Source organism: Camelina sativa, chromosome 11 (genome assembly GCF_030686135.1).
Source record: "Camelina sativa cultivar CO46 ecotype springtype chromosome 11, ASM3068613v1".
NCBI lineage: Eukaryota > Viridiplantae > Streptophyta > Magnoliopsida > Brassicales > Brassicaceae > Camelina > Camelina sativa.
The window spans coordinates 8,370,825-8,388,556 of record NC_141890.1 but is presented as its reverse complement, the minus strand read 5'-3'; the positions used below and the strand labels follow the sequence as shown (position 1 = coordinate 8,388,556).

At 35.9% G+C, this 17,732-nt stretch overlaps 2 protein-coding genes and 1 pseudogene across 7 annotated transcripts; all 3 read left to right on the top strand.

The window, feature by feature from the left end:
• Window positions 1–4,519: 4,519 nt before the first annotated feature.
• On the top strand, window positions 4,520–7,062 carry LOC104722540 (protein CLT2, chloroplastic-like; annotated as a pseudogene). Its single transcript, XR_015573052.1, has 10 exons — window positions 4,520–4,923; window positions 5,018–5,164; window positions 5,246–5,283; window positions 5,371–5,486; window positions 5,784–5,883; window positions 5,974–6,009; window positions 6,108–6,158; window positions 6,299–6,422; window positions 6,557–6,682; window positions 6,769–7,062. The product of XR_015573052.1 is annotated as a protein CLT2, chloroplastic-like (transcript).
• A 491-nt stretch (window positions 7,063–7,553) lies between these two features.
• LOC104722539 (GATA transcription factor 25) lies at window positions 7,554–10,245 on the top strand. 3 transcript variants are annotated; one of them, XM_010440726.3, is made up of 8 exons: window positions 7,554–7,923; window positions 8,005–8,313; window positions 8,492–8,581; window positions 8,677–8,810; window positions 9,337–9,444; window positions 9,553–9,658; window positions 9,796–9,855; window positions 9,943–10,245. In XM_010440726.3, the coding sequence occupies exons 2-8, from the start codon at window positions 8,011–8,013 to the stop codon at window positions 10,063–10,065; spliced, it is 924 nt and encodes a 307-aa protein (XP_010439028.1). In that variant the 5' UTR covers window positions 7,554–7,923; window positions 8,005–8,010; the 3' UTR covers window positions 10,066–10,245. The 3 variants fall into 3 exon arrangements, with proteins under 3 accessions (XP_010439028.1, XP_010439029.1, XP_010439027.1); XM_010440727.2 differs by having other exon boundaries at window positions 7,669–7,879; XM_010440725.3 differs by having other exon boundaries at window positions 7,674–8,313.
• A 2,032-nt stretch (window positions 10,246–12,277) lies between these two features.
• Window positions 12,278–17,640, top strand: LOC104722538 (serine/threonine-protein kinase CTR1). 3 transcript variants are annotated; one of them, XR_015572658.1, is made up of 15 exons: window positions 12,278–13,794; window positions 13,871–14,169; window positions 14,289–14,433; window positions 14,532–14,647; window positions 15,013–15,221; window positions 15,342–15,761; window positions 15,849–15,893; window positions 16,006–16,074; window positions 16,171–16,271; window positions 16,404–16,488; window positions 16,576–16,674; window positions 16,769–16,837; window positions 16,926–17,057; window positions 17,184–17,378; window positions 17,454–17,640. XR_015572658.1 is itself a non-coding variant. In XM_087475685.1 (15 exons), the coding sequence occupies exons 1-15, from the start codon at window positions 12,955–12,957 to the stop codon at window positions 17,469–17,471; spliced, it is 2,838 nt and encodes a 945-aa protein (XP_087331811.1). In that variant the 5' UTR covers window positions 12,278–12,954; the 3' UTR covers window positions 17,472–17,640. The 3 variants fall into 3 exon arrangements, 2 of the variants coding, with proteins under 2 accessions (XP_087331811.1, XP_087331810.1); XM_087475685.1 differs by having other exon boundaries at window positions 15,849–15,889; XM_087475684.1 differs by having other exon boundaries at window positions 15,849–15,889; window positions 17,184–17,640.
• Window positions 17,641–17,732: the final 92 nt, after the last annotated feature.

Below are 17,732 nucleotides of genomic sequence, written 5' to 3'. Positions count from 1 at the left end.
ATGACATCCCAACGCCGCCGTATATGTACCGTTTAAAATTGGGCTTCGCTTTAATGGGCCTTCACGTGAATCGGCCTTTCCCTCCACCAATCAAACTGTTTGAACGGCCGCATATTATTTTTTTGGTTTTCGATTTTGCAAAAACTAGTTAATTTGCCATCCATCCTTCCAAAAAAACATTTTCCTTAAAAGTTTTAAGAAAAACAGATTTTAAGTGATTTTATTTATCTATGCTATTAAATTGGAATGTACACTTACGCTTACCATAAAAATAAAAACAAACCATCTATAACATTAAATACTGGAAAAATGTCATTAAAATCATGAACTTTATGTTTTCGTTGATTTAAATTATAAACTCTTTATTTGATAGGAAAAAAAATTCTATCTTTTTTGTTGAATTCTAAATAATTCACGAACTTTTATTGATTTAGCCTTATGAGCTGCAATGTTAAGTGGCCAAAACAGAAAATCACATGGGAATAATTAGCCGTTAACGAGAACCCGTTAATAACAAAATAACGTCGTTTATCAAACCTAAAACCTCCCAAATTTAAGGTTTCTGATTTGGAGAAAATGGGAATCGAGATTCAATTTGGAGCTTTTAAGTCTAATTAAATGGCATCATTTTGTTATTAATAAGATCTCGGTAATGGCTAATTAACCCCATGTGATTTCTCTGTTTGACCACTTAATGATGTGTTTTATAAAGCCAGGTCAACAAGAGTTCGTGAATTATTTAGAAGTCAACAAAAAATGAGATTCTTTTTCCACCATAGGAAGAGCTTATGCTTCATATCAACAGAAATATAAAGTTCAAGATTTTAATGACATTTTCCCGCGTTAAATACCCATATCATTAAAAGAAAAAAAAAACAATCTTTGAGGACAAAGTGGTAAAATATATTTCAAAAAGACGCGGATCCTAGAAACTAATTATAAAACACTATTCAGATCATGTGTAAGCTTCATATGTATCCAAACAGATTATTCTGTAGATTCCTATAAACAAAATCATTAAATAATTAGAAAATAACTATATCAATCCCCGAAATTAGCTCAGCCTTCACGAAATCTATACTACAAAAGTTGCATTTAATCAATCATGATACAATGGTCCAGCTGTGCTGTTTTTTTGTAGAGGACAAGGAGGCAAAATACCTCCTAAAATACCTCCTTGCTATTTATTCATGACAAAAGAAAAGAAAACTACAACCGCATACGGCGCGGAAATGCAGTTCCGGCAACATCATCTCTAACAATCGACTCCACAGGGGTTAGAGTTGTCTCGAACTAATGAAAACCTAAAGACAAAGAAAACATATAGTTGGCTAATCTGTCAGCTAGACGATTAGCTTCTCTATAGACGTGTGATATGTGGACTTTCCAGTCCCTAGAGATGAAGCCATGGGACAGACGTAACTGGAACGACAGGGGATGCGAAGCAGCAATCCTTGTGGTTAGAAAACTCACAGCTAACTCCGAGTCAACCTCCAGCTCAAGCCGTGTTTGTAACGCCCGTGTCCCGAAAAATATGAATATTAGATTTTTATATCGGGAACTAAAGTAGATTTGGTTTAATCACTATTGATTTATTAACATGATCGATTTATTAATTAAATCAAAGGATGGTTTTATTAATTCTGGTTTAGGTAAATCTTGGTTTAATTTAATTAAACCAGAAACCCTTGTTTTAATAAGAGGACGCCTCCTTCTCTTGTGATTGTCTGACATTGGTTGCTCAGAGAAAGGGAGAGAGATCTCTTGGTCGATTTGTTGTGAAGGAGAAGGAGAAAAAAATCAACAAAACTTTGTTTTAGAGAGAATGAGAAAGAACAAAATTGTCAGGGTTTGGGAGAAGGCAGGAAGATTATAGCTCTAGTAAAACGTTCAAATTTATATGATCTCATTAAAACTTTGTTTTGATATAGTATTTGACAGTGAACTAGTTAGGTAGAACAGGACAATTGAGAGACTAAGTTTGAAAATTTGGTTGTTGTTTCTATGAATAGGGGTATCGCGATCATTAGACAAGTGTAAATTATTCTGTGGATTTGTGAAATAGGATGGCATGTCTCATGTACAATTAATTCTCGAGAGACATAATTATTAGAAGTATACCGTCGTCGTCTAATTAACTTTAAAGTTTAGTGATAGTATTTGATAAGATAGAAAGTATTTCATTATATAGGAAGTGGAAATATATCTCATTGGTTTCATTTTCAAAACATACTAGATTTTAACTCGCGGTACACCGCGGGAAGATACATTTAAACTAAAATATGAAAATTATAAGCTGCATTTTTTTGTTAATTTTTGTTTAATTTATTTAGTGTTTAAAATTGTATAAGTGTATTTTGATAGTTAATATTAGGATTTAACCCGTAGTATACAGATAAATAATTTACTTTTACATAATCATAATTTAATCAAGTTAATTAAATATGTCTAATATTTTAATATTGATAAATACTTTTAATGAATAATTTTGTACTACCAAAATAATGATATTTCAAATTTATATTAATACTAATCCAAACCCGTGAAGCTATATAACCCTGTGAATTTGAATGATAGACCAAAAATAAAATAAGAAGTATTGAACCGAGAGAAAAGTAAACAAAAAGAAGGGGAAAGACATTTATAAAGCATAAAAACTTTAAAAAAATCAGCTATTTTAGACTGTTTTCCATCAGCAAAAGAACGTAGAGGTCACAATCTTATCTTTCAGCTCTGGCATGGGATGATGGGAGGCATAGGAACTGTTCCAGATTTGGTGATCACTCCATGACATCTCGACATATTTCATCACAGTTGTATATGTGCAGCTGCCAAATGAGCATAGCAAATAGGTGCATCTTTTTATGTTGCTGGTGATACTAACTTGAGAATAGGGGTCAACATTATTTATAGGTGGATATATTCAACTTATAGGTGGACATATTCAACTTAATCTCATTAATCACCACATTCAATTCTAAAATACTATAATTTTGTCCCAAATTTCTATATATAAAATCGTATAAAAACAAATTAATTAAAACAAATTAATAACTATAAAATCGCATAATATATATATGGGAATATGCCAAGTTTATATTATTAGATTAATTTTGATTGATTATAAGTCATTAATTTTTTTAATATGATTTTATATATAGAAATTCGGGACAAAATTATTGTATTTTAGAATTGAATGTGGTGATTAATTAGGAAGATAGAAAATCAAATGTTTAGGAGAATGAAATTTGGAAATTTTATTTCAGATTTAATAAGGAGACAAATTAGGAAATTTTTGTTTTTGTTAATGGAAAAGAGTTGAAATGATTTTTTTTTTGTTTTATAATTTTATTAAAGAAAATATTAAATTACAATGGCATGAGATGTAAATAATTCTCAACTTCAAGCCTTCTTTGCTAAAGTTGCTGTGAAAATAATAATATAGATATATGTTCTTAGTTTTCGATGAATGAAAAGTATATATTTGGTAGCAAGCTCGAATTTAAAAGGCGTATTATTTTGATTTGCATGATGGACTTTCTTTTTTTTGACATCGAATGTATGATGGATAAGTGAATGATATGGTCACATTCAATTATGACTCACGCTCGAATGTCAATTTGGTCACATTCCATCTATCGAAAAATTGATTTTATTGTTTGAACAATATATCTTCCTGCCTTTCACAACATACAAACCTATGCACATATTTTCAACAAATAATTCTAGTAATACTACAAAACTTACTTATTTCAATTTGAAAACCCAATAAGAACACAAAAGCATGCAGATGTAAAAAGCTGGAGGAAAAGAAGAAAAAGTCCGTGAAGAAATAGTTGAATGGGATATAATTAGACTGTCTATCTAATGAAAATATACAGTAGAACCTTTATAAATTAATATTCTTTAAATTAATATTCGCTATAAATTAATAAATTATTTCGGTCCTGAGTTAGATCGGTGTAAAAAATGACAGATTTCGATAAAATAATAAGATAATAATTTTTATAGAATAAAAATATGGTCCCATCAATATCATAAATTAATAATCATATAAATTAATATATATATATATATATATATATATATATATATCTAAGAAAATCTAGTGAAAAATGACTTTATTTTTGTTTGTCTATTCATGAATTTGCATTTTTGTTGGAGCTCATCTCTAATTTTTCATTTTTGTATTTTCAAATCGCATCCATAAATTATGAAAAGTCAATAGATGCGATGATTGCTTCTTTAGTAATTGGTTTTAAAGGTACCGTAATATCTTCTGCGATTTCATCATTACCATGAAGAATAATAGTAACAATTTTTTTCTAAACTCCAAACTTCTAACATTTCTCATTTTTATCTAAATAATCTATTAAAAATTTGACATTCATCCTATTACGATAACTTAGATTATAAATTAAGAAAAAAAATTTAAAATGTGAATGATAATAAAAAACGTTTCTGTGTGTATAAAACGTTGTCGTATAAGAAATTAATAAGAGGCGAGAAAGTCCCGCGAATGGATTCTGTTCTCATGGCTACAACACCACGCGGATGGATTCATGCTTCGGTTCCTAGGGTCTCACGTTCGCCGGCGATTTATCAGGTCTGTATCAGTCGCGAACGATCTTCGTTAACCTACCGATCGACGACTATGACCATGTGTTGTTTATTCAAACGGTCCGATTTGAGATCTCGCTTCCTCTTAAGTAGTAGTTGGAAAACCACTTTTCCGATGAGACGTGGCTGTTCCGTCAGTGCTTCAACGGAGAAGTCTTCTTCAGTTTCTTCCAATCGAAAACTTATTGTTTTAAACTCCGTCGTAATCGTAGCCTTAGCGGTAGCTAATCGCGTGCTCTACAAACTCGCATTGGTTCCCATGAAACAGTACCCTTTTTTCTTGGCTCAGCTCACCACTTTCGGGTAACGTAACGAACGGCTTACACTTTTAGCCAGTGAAAGGAGATTTAATGTTTATGATAAATCGGAATCGAATTAAATAAAATGGTTTTGGCAGCTACGTCTTAGATTTATTTCACGATTCTGTGCACGAGGCGCCGTCTAGGCATTGTGACGAATGAAATGATGGGTGTGCCTAAATGGAGATTCGCAGTCATTGGTTTCCTCGAAGCTCTTGGAGTTGCCACTGGCATGGCTTCAGCAGGTATTAATTTATAGTCATGATTTTACATGTTTGTAAAGGTTACATATGAAGTGATTCCATTCCACTCTCTGTTTTGTGCAGCCATGCTTCCTGGACCGGTTATACCGATTTTGAATCAGGTCTTTTGGTTTTGATTTATTGATCATGACTACTTTCAATGTATGCATTAGTTTTGAACGAACTCAATGGCTCTCGATGTTTGGCAGACGTTTTTGGTGTGGCAGCTGCTTTTTGTTCTTCTTATTTTGGGCAGGAGGTTTTTGCTTACCCAAATTGCTGGTTGCTTGCTTGTGGCTGTGGGAGTTGTGGTGGCTGTTTCAAGGTAGGTAGCCTTTCACTCTTCTCTTCTTTCCACAGTTACTTTTATCTTCTGGAATCTAGATGCTTGGGGACTTGGGGTAGAGACATGTGTGTATTATGTGGAGAGAGTGCTTTCAGCTCTTACAATTTTCATGAGACAGAGTCATCTCTATCAAATTTTCCTGTGTTAAATGATTGGAGACGGCCATGCTTTTAGTACTGACCATCCACATTGCAGTTAGAAGGCCCTGATTCTAGTGAAACCTGTGTGGCATGTAATCTTTGATTTCTGCAAATGCTGACTGTAACTCATCTGCAGTGGATCTGGTGCAGATCATACACTATCCGGAATCGGTTTGTTATGGCCTGCTGTATTGGTAGCATCTGCTGCTTTTCAAGCTGGTGCATCTATTATAAAGGTAAGGCCGCTCTCTCTTGTGAGTTGTGAATATTATTTTTTGTTTGCTGCTAGTATCTAAGTTGTTAAGTGTTTCTTTTCTGTTATACAGGAATTTGTTTTCATTGATGCTGCAAAGCGTCTTGAGGTATCTCTGGACCATATTCATATTCATCTTCCTTCTGAAAGAGTACATCCCCTGCATCAACAACTTTGCTGAACTCTAAGCATAATGCAACAATGCAGGGAAAGTCACTGGATATATTTGTAGTAAATTCATTTGGATCTGGATTTCAGGTATCTACTACAATTTGATCACAACTAATGATATCATTATGTAAACGTATTTGTTCCAGCAAAAACAATGACTATATAGTAGTAGTAGTGTTTTTTAAATTCGTTTAATGTTATGGATCACTGAAGTTGTGCTTGAGCAGGCTCTTTTTGTGTTCCTGTTGTTGCCTTTTCTCTCAAACTTAAAAGGGATTCCATTTGGCAGCCTTCTTTCCTATCTAAAAGATGGTGCCGGCTGCTTCTTCAACACTGGAGCTAAGATTTCTGGTTAGAGAGACTACTACTATTCCACGCTGTTATATTTTTCATTTAGTAAATTGCAAAACTGTGTTGTTTATATCTTTCATTCTACTTTAAAGTAGAATGCAAAAACTGTTTGTGATCCATTGAGAGCATTTCAGGCTGCGAAGGTGCCCATATACTCCCACTGCTCTATGTAGCGACGAACCTCGCTTTCAACATCTCAATTCTCCATTTGGTGAAAATATCTTCAGCAATCGTTTCCTCTCTCACTGTCATGCTCTCAGGTCCATATTTCTCATCTTTTTGTAGAAAGCCTCTTCAGCTGCACTATATTTATTAATGAGATACATGCTTTTATTTGGTGTTGTAGTGCCATTATCGGTGTACATAATGTCAAAACCATTGCCGTATCTACCGGGAGGATCAAGCTTGAGCTCAAATTTCATGATGGGGAGTATAGTTCTGGTTCTAGGTCTTCTTCTCTACAACATCCCCACCACCTCTCTAACTAAGCAACACACCAAGACCTCCTAATAATTCACACTCTCTCTTTATTCATTCTATTCATATAAGATACAAATCCTATAGTCAGATTAATCAATTTCGGTGTTTTCTTATACGAATGAATATTCATTCCATTGGTTAAATTAAATCAATAAAAAAAGGAGAATTCGCAATTTAGGGGAAGGTATTGGTTTAGGATTTAGAAAGAATTTTAATGACTTTATGTTTTTGTTGATTGTTAGAATCATAGAAAATTGAAAGTTAAAAATGAAGGATTCTAAGAGATTGTTTAGGAAGTTTTTTAAAATTTTTGATGATTTTTTTTTCTAATCTTGTAAAATCTTTCTATTTGATGAAAAAGTTTTCATGACTTTTGTTATGAAGGAAATGATAGAAAATCCTAAACCAATAACATAAAATTTGAATGCATTAACAATCCAAGATTCTTTTGTTTTACTTGAATAACATAAAACTTTTAATGACTTTATAAAACTCTTAATCCAATAACACTAGATTTATCAAGATTTTAGATAACTTTTTACAAATACACAACCAATAACATCAAATTTTTAAAGAGTTTTTAAAAGTCTTGATTGAATAACAACATATTTTACCTAACTTTTAAAGTCATTAAAATTTTTTCTAAATCCTAAACCAATACCTCCCCTTATTATTATTATTTTTAAAGTTTATTAGAAAATAGAACTGTGGAAATCCTAAACTAATACCTCCCCTTATTATTATTATTTTTAAAGTTTATTAGAAAATAGAACTGTGGAAATTTGTAATCGGTTTAAAATCAAGTTGAGTGGAGTCATCTGGTCGCCTCTCGGAACAAGTGCTGCGGTTTTTACCTAAAGTCACTTTTTTGTTTTGTTTTAACCGTCTGGTGAATTTCACGACGGTCTAATCTCCCCCCTCCTCCTCCACACGCGCCGACCACTCTCTCTCTCTCTCTCTCTCCTCTCTTTCGCTCTGTAATTCTCGATGTCAACTATTTCCTTCCTCTCTTGTTCTTAGGGTTAGGGTTTTTTTTTTTTTTTTTTTTGCTTTCTCCATATCCTTCAATCAATGTGAAAAAAAAAGCTCTCCTTTTTGGCAGTTTCCGATGTATGGTCGCCATTCTCAACCGGTGCTTATCCCCAACAACGACTCTGCTGGTGGTGAAGACCATGTCTCTGCCTCCGCAACGTCCGGTCACATTCCCTACGAAGATATGGATGAAATCCCTCATCCTGACTCCATCTATGGTGGTACTGGTTCCGATTTGATTCCCGATGGCTCTCAATTGGTTGCTCACCGATCCGAGCCCTCTGAATTACTTGTTTCTCGGCCTCCTGAAGGTTCCAATCAGCTTACGATCTCGTTCCGTGGTCAAGTTTACGTTTTTGATGCTGTTGGTCCTGACAAGGTGAGTGATCTCTACTTTTGTCCCCCTCCCCCCTTTTGTTATTTGTAAGAAGTCTCTCTCTCTCGGATGCATCTGATGTCTGATGGCTTTAGGGCACGTTAAAAATTGAGTCTTTTGTTCAAGTGAATGCATAATTCTGCCTAGTCTTACCAAACCTTTGGGAATTTGATTTTGATAGGTCGATGCTGTCTTGTCTCTGTTGGGTGGTTCTACTGAGCTCGCTTCTGGTCCGCAGGTGATGGAACTAGCTCATCAGCAGAATCATATGGTAACTTTTTGTTATTTGTGTGCTCAAGCTTCTGTTTGAATTGCTCACTTCATCTCGATTCCCACCTTTTGTCATTTTGGTGTTATTTTTTTTAGCCTGTTGTAGAATACCAGAGCCGTTGTAACCTTCCGCAACGAGCGCAATCCTTGGATAGGTTTCGGAAGAAGAGGAATGCTAGATGTTTCGAGAAGAAAGTGAGATACGGTGTTCGCCAAGAAGTGGCTTTAAGGTCAGGGGATTTATCTGTTTTAGTTCAGTTGTTTAGTTGTTGTCATTCTAGATTACGGTGCTACACCTGTGAATCAGTCTTTTTACCTATTTATGCCAAAGTTTGTTACAACCATCCCACATTGGTTAACCAATTTCTTAGGCCTAAGGGAACCCTCAGTATTGAGCTAGCTTTTTATTTTGTAAGTTGGATCTTAAAAAATCATTTGAGTAGTTTTTTTTTTAATGCCACATCTGTCAGGAAAATGGATTATGTGATAGTTGCTCTTTGAAGAGGCTGACATATTTGTTTCACATTTACTACTGGGGTCTAAAACGTGGCATTCTTGTATAGCTAAGCTAGTAATTTTCTTCCTCACTTTTATGTGATAGGAGCTGAAACAATATCTGTTCATATTCAACTAGTTTGGTGACCATGTAGTGACACAGGCTTCATTGTCCATGGCTCGCTGTAGTATATGAGAATATATGTTTGTAGTTGAGCTGCCACATTTTTTGCGTCTCTGACCTTTGTTAGTGTTTACCAGAATGGCGCGCAATAAAGGTCAATTCACCTCTTCAAAGATGACCGATGGGGCTTATAACTCGGGCACAGATCAAGATTCTGCTCAAGATGATGGCCATCCAGAAATATCGTGTGTTCTGTCTCTTCCAATTAACTGCTTCTGCAATTCTTGTTCTTGACTAATGTACGAAAGTTTTCTTGCTCTTATTTTAAACATGAGTGTGTCTGTCTTACGTAGGTGCACTCACTGCGGCATTAGTTCCAAATGTACACCGATGATGCGACGTGGCCCTTCTGGCCCCAGGACTCTCTGCAATGCCTGTGGACTTTTCTGGGCTAACAGGGTGCGTATAAAATCTCCACAGAGTGATATAAATACATCACCTACTCATATTATTGTCACATATATCATATTTTTTACTATGCTCAGGTCATAACATACCAATATGTTTGACATTTTTAAACTGTTCAATTCTTGTAGGGTACATTAAGGGATCTCTCAAAGAAAACAGAAGAGAATCAGTTGCCTTTAATCAAAATGGTAAGCTTTTTATTTATCATTTTCGCCCTGTGTTTCTTGTTGGTTTTACACGCATAAGACTGAGCTTGAATGATCGTTTACTTGTAGGGCGAGGGTGGTAGTATTGCCGATGCTGACAATTCAAACTCTGAACCTGCAACTGTTGAAGAAGACACTTCCTTGGTTCCTCTTGCCAATGGGGAAAATTCTTATGTGTTAGGTAATCACTAGGTTCTGTGATAAGAATCGGTGAAAATAGAAGAAATCCTTGTAGAATCAGTTGGTCTTCTTTATGAATTTTATCTTTTCTCATCATCACATGTATTATAGAAACCATAACCGAACCTCAAAGCAAATACCATATCAGATGTCTTTGGTTTATGAGTTTGATAATCAGAATAGTTCTGTTAATGTGCCTGTAACCATATCCTGTGACATGGTGATGTTAAAAGGTAAAGTCGATTGTGAAGGGGAAACAAATACTTGCGTCTGACGTACCATTCATCACAGATTTGATCAGATTGAAGAAACGTTATTAGCCTTTTTTTTTTTTTTGAGCAAGTAAAACCTTATATTAAAAAATTTAAACCAGCTCAATACAAGGAGATAAAAGGGCGTTTTTTTGCTAAACCATCAGGTAACTGATTTAGGGTTCGGGGAATAAAATTGAAAGAGAAACAAGAGAAATTGCTGGATAGAATCGAAATATCGTGGAGAATCTCTTGAAGGTCCTTATGGTGGAGCTTCGAATTAATAGCCTTGACTAAACTCTGTGAGTCGGAGGCGAAAGAGAGGTGGGAGACGTCCGATTCGATTGCAATTTCAATCGCAGTTAAGAAACGTTATTAGCCTTAAGTTGTGGTATTTGTCTCATTAGTCAAATACTAATCCATTTAACACTGTTAAGATATTTTTCTTCTTATTTTTTTTTGTTGTATACCCCAACTAACACTACCTCTCAAAATAGCTAACTTAGAAGTGGCAGTTTTGTTTTCCGTTTCTAAACTATCCAAAAACATTTAAAAATTGCGTTCGAATGGGAGACAATGCATCTTAGATCTCAATCCTAGTTTACAAGATTAGTTTATATAGGGGATGTGGGCATACGCATCGCATACCAAAACCGTGTCGATTACTAACTAAATCCTGCTCGGGACCACGAATTAGATAAAATTATCTAATATTAACAACACATTATTGGTGAACATAACAAATAGAATATACATTAACCACATAAAAAGTGTATGGAACTGGAAGAAAGAGAACCGTCCAACCAGTTTGATGATAAGCAGAGAAAAATAAAGATAATGTTTTCCCTGCCAACAATATAGTTATATACTAATAGTGTTTAATTGAATAGACTATGATCGAATTTATGATGAGATTATTCGAGAAGAGAAGGTGTCGCTTTACGTGGACTCGATCCTCGTGACGACTCGTTGTGCTTTCTTTTATTTTAGTTATGTTCAAACAAATTAAAAGTAATCTAAGACGAATAAATCTAGTGGGTTATCTGTATCAGTACACCATAAAAGAGACCCATGCATGTATCATAGCATATAAATGTATTAAACAAAGCAGTCTGTATATATAAAATCTTTCGATTGAAATAAGTGAATGAGTCACGAGCTAAATCTGAAGGCTTCACCAAACCAAAAAAATATAAAGGTATCAAAACAGCTAAACAACACTCTTGTGAGTCATCCCCTGTAGTATTTTTATTTGTAATGACAGAAATATTACTTGCACCTGATATTAAATGTAACAGAAAGATAAATCATTTGAAAGTTAATATAGATACAAATATACATTTCTTGCGTTGGGAAATAATAGAAACCTTGTCGGTTTTTTACGGTAAGAGATGGTAACTAACTTTGTAAGAAATTAAGGAGAATCTAAAAGCGCTCACATGTAAGCGAAGATAAAGGAGTTCATGCGGGCGAAAGCAAAGTGAAATATCACGCACTTCTTATGTTACGTTTCCAACAAAATCAGTAAGATGCAATGGTGTGTGCGTGCGTCGTATCCAGGGGAGACAAATAGTGACATAAAATAATATGAACTTTTTAAAATTATCATGATCTAAAACTAATTACATCTAATTTTTCTAAATCCCAAAACACAACTAACTATAAATAATACCAAATTATTGATCATACATGTATTAAAACTCAAGATCCGTCGAGCCAATTTTCACTTTACAGACAACATATGCTAACTTTATATTTATGTAATTAGCTTAAAACTATACAAATTAAAAAAAAAAAAGGTAAATGGTAGTAAATCAGTGATTTGTGTAAAATTCTTGTATAAGTAATTTAAAAATGTCTAAGAAGAGATTAAGCATCTAGACACCCACAAGATCTAGAACAATGAATGGCTCATTAGTCCAGTCATTAGTCATCCTTACCTTCTTAAGTAAAAAAACTGCGCTCATGAGATTGAGAGGGAGAGAGCAGACAAGAAATGCATGAGTAGGATGATAATCCACGTGTCATTATCTTATTGCATGAAAAGTATACGTGTAGGCTCCTCACATAAAAGTTTCTCCCTCCTCCTTCTCCCATGTCCCAATATGCTTTTCAAAGTTTTTTTAATTGGTCATCTTAAAAAAAAAATAAACACACAATTTTCAAATATTTTATCCCCAATTTGCTGTTTTTTTTTTCTTCTTCTCCTTCTTCTTCCTGCCTTTCTTTTGTTGTCCAAATCTCTCAACACCTATTTGACGCTCTCTCCTTGTTGATCCAACAACAAAGACCTTATTTCTTCTCCCCAACACTAAAAAGTAAAAACACCGTGCGTTTTTGTTTCCCGGTGAACCATTTTTGATAGCTTCTACAGTCTTTTTTTCTTTCCCTTTTCCAGTGGTTGACGATTTGACTACTGCAATCTGAACGAAATAGGGAAGAGAACGGATCAAACACAAACATCTCTCACCACGAATTCAGTTTTTCTCTCTTCTATTATCTCCTTCTTGGTCATCGTCTCTGTTTGTGTTTCTTGTTCTCTGGATTCGATGACGGGTTTTGGCTGAACGAAGAAACCAAGCAAAGCTAAGCTGCGATCATTTTCATTTTCCTGTTCGATCTGTCAGTTTTTTTTTTTTAATATAACGAAATGCCTCACCGGACTACTTACTTCTTCCCGAGGCAATTCCCCGATCGTGGATTCGATTCCTTTTCTCACGACAAGAAATCGTCGTCTAACGTTGCTGAGAGTTTTGGATTTGAAAGGGATCATAATAGTAATAATAAATCATGCGACAAGGAGAAGGAGACGACTCTGTTCTCATCTAATCCTCTGCTTTCTAAAAGCTCTGCCGTTTCAGATCTTTTTAGCGATGATCGCAAGTCGGAGAACAAAAAGCAGCAGCAGCAACTAGCGGCTTTCTATGAGTGGTTGGCCGAGAAGAAGGCCAATCTATCTCGGTCTTCTTCCGCCGCTACTACTGGACGCGTCAAGCCTACGCGCCTCTCTATCTCTAGCGACGTCGATGAGGAGAGAGAGCTTTTGTTGGCCGCGGCTGCTCCGCTTCCTGCTGCTTCTTCTCCTGATTCCGTCATTGTGGTGTCGTCTTCTTCCGCTCGAGCGATTAGCATGAATGAAAGAAACATTGATCGTAGCTTTGATAGGGAGGTTTCGCTTCCTCGAATGTCTAGTGACAGCAGTTTCGCTGGAAGTTTCTTCTCCGGGACGACGCTGGACGGTAATTTCTCCAATTTCTCGAGTCGGACAGACGCAAGGGAAACTTCCACCACCACGCGTGTCTCTGTGACCAAGGAGGAGGAAGAAGAAGTTGAGGTTAGGGAAGAGGGCAAAGAACAAAGCTTAGCGCAGAAGTCAAAAGAAGGCTATTACTTGCAAGTCACGCTTGCTATGAGGTTAACCTCTCAAGCTAACCTCGCCGCTGAGTTGGTTCATACAGAGAGCACTGAAACTGTCTCCTACCGTTTTTGGGTACGAACTCCTATATGAACTTTTTTCTTAAATGATCTGAGTTGTGATTTATTCTTTCTCCATTTTGTTCTTTCAGGTAAGCGGTTGTTTATCATACAGTGACAAAATATCAGATGGATTTTACAGCATATTAGGGATGGATCCGTATCTTTGGTTGATGTGTAACAATTCGGAGGAAGGAAAGCGACTTCCATCTCTTTTGTTACTAAAGGAGACTGAGCCGACTGATACATCAATGGAAGTGGTTTTGATTGACAGACGTGAGGACTCGCGTCTTAAAGAACTGGAGGACAAGGCACGTGAGCTGTATTGTTCTTCTGACAACATGTTACTGCTCGTGGAGAAACTTGGTAGACTTGTTGCCGTTTATATGGGGTACACTACTTTCTCTTCTTGTTCTTCTTCAATTTTCTCTGTGATTTAGTTTCGCCTACTTCATAGTTTGTGCATATATACGGTAAGATTTGTGTGCTGAGGTTTTTAGAGATTTTTAGGGGAAATTTCCAGATGGAGGAAGGTGAACTACAGAAACGATGGAAACTAGTTAGCAATAGACTCAAGGAGTATCGGAAGTGTATCATTCTTCCTATAGGTAGTCTAACGATGGGGCTTTGCCGGCATCGTGCCATTTTATTTAAGGTGAGCCATGAACGTACATAATAGAAAGATAGACTGGTTTAAACATTTAAATATTATCTACGGTATTGATTCTTGACTTGTATATCATGAATATGCAGAAATTGGCTGATTACATAGGTTTACCATGCCGGATAGCTCGAGGTTGCAGGTACTGTAAAGAGGGCCACCAATCGTCTTGCCTTGTCAAGATTGACGATGACAGGAAGCTTCCAAGGTTTGATAGCTTTATATATAAGCCTCCCCCATTGGCTTTTTTTTTTGTTTCCCTCTCTTTCTATTTAACTACAGCCAAATTTGTCAGTGGGTGTACATAAATAGACTGTCAGGCCGTTAGCAAAACTCTATTTACTTCCTACACTTATGGACTTTCAGGGCATGGTATTTAGGAAGTTTCTACCTACTTCTATTTAGAGTACCCCTTATTGATTCTTTATGTTTTACTAACAGATGGGTCTCTCCTCTCCAGGGGTCTATTTGTGTATGTCCTTGATTCTGTGCTAGCTCTAGAGTGGCATTGAATATATTTCTTGAACTTATGTTCCATGTTTTGAGTATATACTTGATATCATTTCTCAACAGGGAATATGTAGTTGACCTTATCGGGGAACCAGGAAATGTTCATGATCCGGATTCCTCTATCAACGGTGGAACACAGTGTCAGGTTCCTTCACCTCTTCGAATGAGTCATCTTACAGAATATTCCAGGCTTTGCGTGCATAGTACATCTCCTAGTAAGACTGTAGAGTCAAAGGCTTCACGCGATCTTTCTGAAAATATTCAATGTTCAGGTAGGCTGCAGTTAGCAGAACATGTAATACCATTATAATTCAAAAAATTTCTGTTTATAATTGAGGTAAAGATGGAAGAAGATTGTGATAACAGTTATGCTAATTGAAATATTCTTGTAGGGAGTCAAGGCCATGTACACAAAGAAATTGAGTTGCCTGACATTGCAGCGACAATATGTTGTGCTCATGTTGATCAAACTTGCTTCACAAAAACATCATCAGTGGTTTTGTCAGAATCAGTTCTTCGAGCTCTACCACTTGATATACCAAGCCTTATTGAAGAAAAGATTGTCCAACAAGAAATCTTCAAAGAAGAAACCATTTTATCAGAAGATCCAATTGAAAAAACTCCTGTCAAGCAGCCAAAGGGAGACTTATTAGTTGAACCAGAGATAACAGAAGCTGACACTCGAAAAGATAAAAAAGGCAGGTTACCTGTTGACGCCATCTCACCGTACTTGACTATTGAGCCTTCTTTGGCATCAGATTGGCTGGAGGTCTCATGGAGTGAACTGCATATCAAAGAGCGTGTGGGTGCTGGTATGTCTTTCGTCCATGATTTTTGAGAGTACAAAATATATTCTGATGTAGCACCTTAATAACAAAAACTCTCTACGTTTTTTTCAGGATCATTTGGAACTGTCCATCGTGCTGAGTGGCATGGATCAGTAGGTTTCAAATTTTCAAAAAGTTCATCATTTAATGTGTTTTCTCCTTGGAGTAGCTCCTACTCAGATAGAATTTTCAGCACGAGATGTTTATTACGTTTTTGTTTATGATGAAGGATGTGGCTGTCAAGATTTTGTCTATACAAGACTTCCATGATGACCAATTCAGAGAATTTCTCAGAGAGGTATGTAAAGCAAATAGATCTTTTGTGTAACTAACTCCATGAGATCACTTGAGACCTCTCTGAAACTAACTGTCAACCCTGTGATATCGATTGAAGGTTGCAATAATGAAACGTGTTCGTCACCCAAATGTTGTTCTCTTCATGGGTGCTGTGACAGAGCGACCTCGCTTGTCAATAATAACAGAATACTTACCAAGGTAATTCATCAGTATACTTTTTTTTTTGGTTTGTTCAGGCCAAAGTCATATAGTTGAACATATTTATGATGTTTCATTTTAAACGTATGCATTACCTATTAGCTTATGTTTCTGTCTTGTTTCTTGAAACAGGGGAAGTCTTTTTCGCCTCATCCATAGGCCAGCTTCTGGGGAGTTACTAGATCAGAGGAGGAGGCTACGTATGGCATTGGATGTGGTTTGTGATCTTTCAGTTTATGTTTATCTAATAATATGTTTTTTTTTTTGGTATGAAACTTGAAAAAATGTGTTTATTTTGGACTAGGCCAAGGGACTCAACTACCTACACTGTCTTAATCCTCCAGTAGTGCATTGGGACCTGAAATCTCCAAATTTATTGGTTGATAAGAACTGGACAGTGAAGGTAATTATGTTAAACCAAAAAAAACTGGATTGATACAAAGCCTCCCTTCGTCTCTTTCAGTAACATATCAACCTTAACCTTGCCCCTGTCTCAGGTTTGCGATTTTGGGCTTTCAAGATTCAAGGCAAACACTTTCATACCATCAAAATCTGTTGCAGGAACAGTAAGCTCTCCTAAGATTTTAATGACTGTGGAATATGAAAAAATATGTTCTGACATGTGAAACTTCTTCTCTTTGTCTGCTTTAACAGCCTGAGTGGATGGCTCCAGAGTTTCTTAGAGGGGAGCCAACAAATGAGAAATCAGATGTTTACAGCTTCGGAGTAGTTTTATGGGAGTTGATTACTTTGCAACAGCCTTGGAATGGTCTCAGTCCTGCTCAGGTAACAAACATTCTCTTCCCATGATTCTTCAAAATTGGTGTTCACACATGAGTGAACAACTTAGATACCTTTAGTGTTTGTTACAGTTTAGTTATAGTATCTTTTGAATCTTGGTCTGGTGATTAGGTGGTTGGAGCAGTTGCATTCCAGAACAGGCGGCTTATAATTCCTAACAATACGTCTCCAGTTTTGGTTTCTCTGATGGAAGCATGCTGGTCAGATGAGCCGGCTCAGCGACCAGCATTTGGTGGTATAGTAGATACACTAAAGAAGCTACTAAAATCTCCGGTGCAGCTGATCCAAATGGGCGGAGACAAAGGGGTAATTCCAGCTAAAACAGCTCCCATTCTATAGTTTAAATACTTACCTCTTACAATACTAACATAAACACTGTAGGTGCTTTGCGTTGATTAGCTCCTGAATTTGATTTTAAGTTAGAAAAATCAATGAGACGAAGCCTTGCCTGGAAGAATGGAAGGCTAATTTTTTTCTTTTGTTTCTTGTTTGTATAGTACAGTTTTTTTATATGGCCTTACTTGTGAGACAAAGCATAAAATAAAATTATGAGATTTGGTTTCTTGCAGTTGGAGACCGTTGCATTTGTTGTAAATTTGCAATCCATGCAATATGTCATCAAAAGTTGTTTAATTAAAAGTTGATTGGTCAAAACTCAGA

Coding starts and splice junctions, on each gene's coding strand:
- LOC104722538 (XM_087475684.1), top strand. CDS start 12,955: ATGCCTCACCGGACTACTTACTTCTTCCCGAGGCAATTCCCCGATCGT. Junction 16,838..16,925: donor CAAAATCTGTTGCAGGAACA/GTAAGCTCTCCT, acceptor CTGCTTTAACAG/CCTGAGTGGATGGCTCCAGA. Junction 17,058..17,183: donor ATGGTCTCAGTCCTGCTCAG/GTAACAAACATT, acceptor TCTGGTGATTAG/GTGGTTGGAGCAGTTGCATT.
- LOC104722539 (XM_010440726.3), top strand. CDS start 8,011: ATGTATGGTCGCCATTCTCAACCGGTGCTTATCCCCAACAACGACTCT. Junction 8,811..9,336: donor CGCCAAGAAGTGGCTTTAAG/GTCAGGGGATTT, acceptor AGTGTTTACCAG/AATGGCGCGCAATAAAGGTC. Junction 9,856..9,942: donor AGTTGCCTTTAATCAAAATG/GTAAGCTTTTTA, acceptor GTTTACTTGTAG/GGCGAGGGTGGTAGTATTGC.